Source organism: Histoplasma capsulatum, genomic scaffold (assembly GCF_000149585.1).
Source record: "Histoplasma capsulatum NAm1 scaffold_8 genomic scaffold, whole genome shotgun sequence".
Taxonomy (NCBI): Eukaryota; Fungi; Ascomycota; class Eurotiomycetes; order Onygenales; family Ajellomycetaceae; genus Histoplasma; species Histoplasma mississippiense.
In genome coordinates this window covers 929,128-934,492 of record NW_001813975.1, presented here as the reverse complement: position 1 = coordinate 934,492, position 5,365 = coordinate 929,128, and the positions used below count along the sequence as shown (strand labels likewise).

Sequence of the window (5,365 nt, the reverse complement as noted above, 5' to 3'; positions counted from 1 at the left end):
TTCTTTCATCTCTTCGTTAAAGGTTTCTTCGAATTTACTCTCTAAAAAGGATGTGATCCCACGAAGCTGCAGATCAACAACATTTGACTCCAGTCCCTGTGAATCCCACAGCGTAAGCCCCACGCGCTCTCCGTCAATTTCAGTCTCCAGGTAATGTGATGTGAAATTGTTATTAGCTGCTGACATTTGCACGGGCTCCTCGAATTCATCTGGAGCTCGTGTAGGGCGTTTCTTCGGGGGAAGCTGGAGGGAGGTACGCAAGAAATTGAGAAAGGAAGTCTTTCCAGATTTTCGAGCACCGATAACAAGAATGCTGTTAAGAGGAGTGATTTAGTATGTCGATTTTATTGGTTTATGTAACAGTGAGGGGGAGAGCGTTAAATGGAAACTTACTTGTATGGGGTTGGGTCTTTGCGTCTTCTCACCCTCCGTGGGCTATTGATAGTGCTGACTGCGCTGCTCGCATAGCTGTATCGGCCACGATGTGTCATGCTCTCTGTTCTCGCGTACGGGTCGATAACCTCGCTACCTCTTCCGCCAGCTGCGCCGGAATATGGGGAGGCGGGTGCGTTCGGATCAATGTAGCTCCCACCGCTGTTCGAAATAGCAGTCGTGTTCATCTGTCGAGCATTTTCACCGCCAAAGGTTTTCAGCTGGGGAGGAGCGGGCAAATCTGGCAGACGAGGGGCATATTTCGCGACAGCACCAGCTTCGCGCTGTCGTCGCAACAGTTCTTCTTTAGCCATTTCCTTTTGCATCCTTTTACTCATCCTTCCTCCCGAAGCTTTGCGATCCCCGCTGAGAGGTTCGGTCGACTTTGAACGACGAAGGAAACCTAGAGATGTTCGTCTTACGGTTTGAGAGCTGGCGTTAGCCGAACCATTCTCAGTGGCAGTTGGAAGAGCGTCCGGAGGTGAACTGCGCCCAGGGGTTGGAGGCGCCGGACTGGACATGTTGGATTTATTCTGGCCTTGCCAATGTAAAGCGTACCTGGAAAACATTGGGACGTCAGTTTACAGCAGCTAAAAAGAATTGCGGAAAAATTTTTCTCCCCCCAATTTTGACAGGAGCAGCAGAAATGACAAAGAAGAGAGGAGAAAAGCCGGATGAGTGAGTTGTCAGAGTTGATTTTTTAAGCAAAAAAAGGGGCTTTGGTTTGTGGTTGGTTGGCCCTTAGGCCCAATGGTACGTGCAGCTGAGGTGAGCAACATGTCTCCAATGGCGATGATTGTGGTGCATTGTATGAGGCGTTGCAGGTTGAATTTTCTGGGAGAAAAGTTACTCACGGGCGATTTTAACAACTTCTCCCGATAAAAACTCTTGTAATACCAGCTTCTCAGTCACCTTTCGTGATGGTTTCCACTTGCTCCGATGTTGGGTTATGCAAGACCGAGGAGGGGAATTGTAGAATAATGAAAATCACCGCACGAGCGTATGAGACGACCAGCAAACGGAATCTAAATCCAATAGCCAACAACGCTTCAGAAGCGATAGGATCTTCGATGAGAAGTGATGGATGCGATGCGATGCGTGATATTGTAGAAAGCGTGCGAGTTGCTGAGCAAGGGATCAGTCGAAACGTAACGACGCAGGCAAAGGTCCGCGTCAAGATAAAGCAAAAAGGCTCGGCCAAAGAGATCAGCCACTGGGCGAGGGAGTAAGATGACAATGGTACTATGGTATTTGGGGTATAAATCAAAAGGTGGGAGGCGACGACATCCACAAGCCCAGCAAGCGATTGTCAGTAAAAGTAGACCAGCCTTGAAAAAGAAGGGCTCCAGAAATCCGATATGTCGATTGTTGGTTTGTCGACCACCGGATAACAGGCAGACGGCGGAGCAATAGGATACAACAAAAGAGCGGAGCGAAATGAATAATGAAAGGAACAAATGGTGGGAGAGGGATAGCGTCCCTGTCAGGTCGAGTTGGATTTGGGTGAAGCGTGGAGGAGGAAACAGGAGAGCCCCTTAAGCCACAGGAGACCAACAGGGACTAACAACTGCGAGAGCGCCAACCGAGCCTAACCCAGGGTTGGTGAGCCCAGCAAAGGCTAGAAGAAGCGAATAAGAGAAGAGAATTAGAACGCGAAGAAAAGAAAGGTTGGGAATGATGAATGAGAGGATGAAGATGAAGTTGAAGTTGACGATGGAGCAGACGGCGAATGTCATGAAATTACCGCGGCTAACTTACTTTACCCCTTTGTTATTTTGATGAATATGTAATATTGAAGCTTGGCCCGCGAGTGTTTTGTCCGCTGTTGCACCACCTTCTCAAACAAACTATACTCACTGATTATTGTAACACGATCTTCTTTTCTTTTCTCTGTTCTCTTTTCCTCGCTCTCTTCTCCTGTTCTCCTGTTTCCTCTGCCATCGTGATCTTTCTTTATCATTTGCGGAGCCAAGTTCATGAAAGCTGGACCCATCCGGCGCGGATTCAGGGGTAACTACTAAATACGATACGCGTAATATACTTTACACATTTATCCGCGCTTGACGTTACAGCCACAAAATCTCCGTTTTATCTCCTACTTATTTCTCCGCACGTCTGACACGGTACGGTACGCAATGCGCGCGTGCACAGGAAGGCGATGATTCCGGATTTCCACCATACAGGTCTGTTTTCGTTATATACAGACGTGAAGCTGGGACATAATTTCGCCAAGACGCGCAGCGTTTACTGTCTGCCTCGACAGTTCGAGATGTTCTCGAATCAGCACCGTGATAAACTGTGCTGGATATACGGAGTATGGCCCTCCCGGTTAAAGACTTCGACCGTGGAATTTTGAAGCACCCCGGATTTCATCGAAAAAGGATCTAAGCGCCCCATCCGAGGAATATGATAGCTTGTCAAGATGCGCTGTTGGAAGCAAATCAAGTCAAATCTATGGTTTTTATGCATGTCAAGCAAACAAGCTTCCGTGTTTAGTTTGTTTTGAAACGAGTTTTTTTGGAGGACAGGGAGCAGTTTTCGGTCGGATACCGATGCTGGCTGGCATCCGTCTGGACAGCTACATGGTGCATATATTTTCAACCATCTGCCCGACGGTGATAATATTTGCATACTTGTCAAACCGCTTTTTTCCTTGACTAACCCTTCCATCACCAAATATGTGTTGGTTAATCTGGTAGTTTTTAAGATAAGGGAAAAACACCAAAAAAGTGGGACCAAAAATTGGAACCAGGTTCATCAACCGCCTGAACCAGAAGCAACGAGAGTCGAGCAAATGGTTGAAAAACCCCAGCTCCAAGCCGAATGTCTGAATGCTCTTGAGGCATTGGTTTAATCGTACTTGTCAGGCCATATCCCCAATCTCTAGCCTCATGTTGAGCTGGGTGATAGCTGGTTCTAGATGGAGAATGAGGGTTCGTGGCTAAAAAGCTGGGACCAAATTCTTCAAACATGACGTATTTCGGTTCAATAGAGATATTGATGAGAGATAAAAACATTCCCATAACTGGTACGTGGGAAGAGCGCATCCATGGATAGGCGGTGGGTGCCTTCACAGCCTGACATCAAATTTAAGAGTATGAGCACTTACCCAGCTGCTGATCGCAGGGCTTATGAATATCTTCAAGCTCTCTTCAGAATAAAGGCTCCTCTAAGGCATTCAATTTAGAATCTGTTACAATTGAAACTCAATGTACAGGTTACATCCTTATCAACAGCCACAATATCAGCTCATCAGGTAGATTCATTATTTGATCAAATTTTGTCTCTGTAGTTTTTTGATCGAAAGAGTATACATATACAAAAGAAATCCCCTTTCTTGAGGCATATGTCATCTTTATCCGCCGTCAAAATCATGTTCAACCTTTGTAAAGCCACATCCAAATCATCCAGCACCAAGGGCGGTTGTCTTTTTGCAAGCGGTCATTAGCAATATCCGGTGATGCCTCTCTTTTTTTTACGTGCATTTTACTTGCATAAATCTAAACTTTAGGCATCACCCTTAAAAGAGTTCTACACACCTGAAATGTGCCTCCTTCGTTAATCTAGGTATGATGAATGTCTACTTTCCGATGAGGTGAGAGTGGCTCAAAACTCTCTAGAGTCCACTGCGGGAGTGGAGTAGATATCATGAAGGTGCCTGTCAGTAAACTCCACGACATAATGATTATGGACTTCCAGCTATATTATCAATGATATCATGAGAGTATCTTTCCTATTCGCGTGTATTTCTTCTATACGTAACATTATCATCAGTACGTGGTAGGAGTGTTCAGCCATGTGCAAAACTCTTTGCACACTACCAGGAACTCACAACTAAAATCTCAAATACTGAAGCGCAAATAAAACTCTAAATTTTGTGCCAAAGGAACAGAGTATAGGAGTTAGATCAAGGCGCTAAACCCATACCCATATCCTTTGGAGGGTCAAGTCAGGCGGTGGTAGATTTATCATCATATACATATGTATCTGGTGTTCCCAAGCATTCGTTTGGAGAACGGTAAATCCCAACCAAATATTGAGATCTCTTTATAATTGATTCAAGTGTTGGTTGTATTTGAGCCCTTTTGAACTGGTTCACCATTGCCGCCACGCTGAAGGGGTTTCCCGCCGAAAGTTGAAACACGTTTCAGATCTTCAATGTGGTGGAGAACATGCTGAGATTTCTGGGGTGAGCCGATCCACTCACCATTTCTCGTCATGGAAGATGGGAGTGGTAATTGTGGGATGGTTGATCTTCTCATTGTGCGATCGCTAGCTAACTATATATAGGGGTAATCACGTGCGGTGGAGGGCCGCCTGGGCAACTAGTGCCCAACAGTAAAAGGGGTTGCAATGGAGGACGTTAAACTGCTCTTTGATGGTGAGAAAGGGGGGAAACGAAGACAATATACAAAAAAAGTATAATGAAACCATGAAGCTTCATTCTCATTTATCATTAAATGGTATATCCCAGAGAAAGTCTGGCAACAATCAACTGAAGAGGAAAATGCCCCAAAAAATATGAAAGAGAAAAAAACGAAATGCGGAAAAGTGAAGCAAAAAGATAAAGGACAGAATACTATTATCCATCATCCGTCGATGATTTCCCATTTTTGTTCCGCGAAAACAAGCTCACAAGCCAATGGAGTCCGCTCTGCCTTGAAAATGCCAGGGAGTGATATCTGGGTGGGAACAGATAACGATACTCGAATATTCAAGCATGCGCGGGTGCTGTACATTATATACACGACTCTGCCATATGAAGGGGTCCTCCATCAACAGCAGCTTCCCGCGCTCCCTCGTCGGCCATCGAGAAGATGACAGGTGAATGTACAGTACTATACGAGATAAGGGAAAGAAAGGCTTCAGCCACTGAACTTGAAGGGAAAAAGGAGAGAATGAGAGAGCTAAGACGCTTCTATCTATATACAGT

General features: G+C 45.5%; 1 protein-coding gene across 1 annotated transcript; it reads right to left on the bottom strand.

Moving 5' to 3' along the window:
- Nucleotides 1–41: 41 nt before the first annotated feature.
- HCAG_07253 (predicted protein) lies at nt 42–1,001 on the bottom strand (the record flags this gene model as incomplete). The annotated part of the gene is made up of 3 exons (XM_001537781.1): nt 42–96; nt 185–313; nt 394–1,001. The coding sequence occupies 3 exons, from the start codon at nt 999–1,001 to the stop codon at nt 42–44; spliced, it is 792 nt and encodes a 263-aa protein (XP_001537831.1).
- Nucleotides 1,002–5,365: the final 4,364 nt, after the last annotated feature.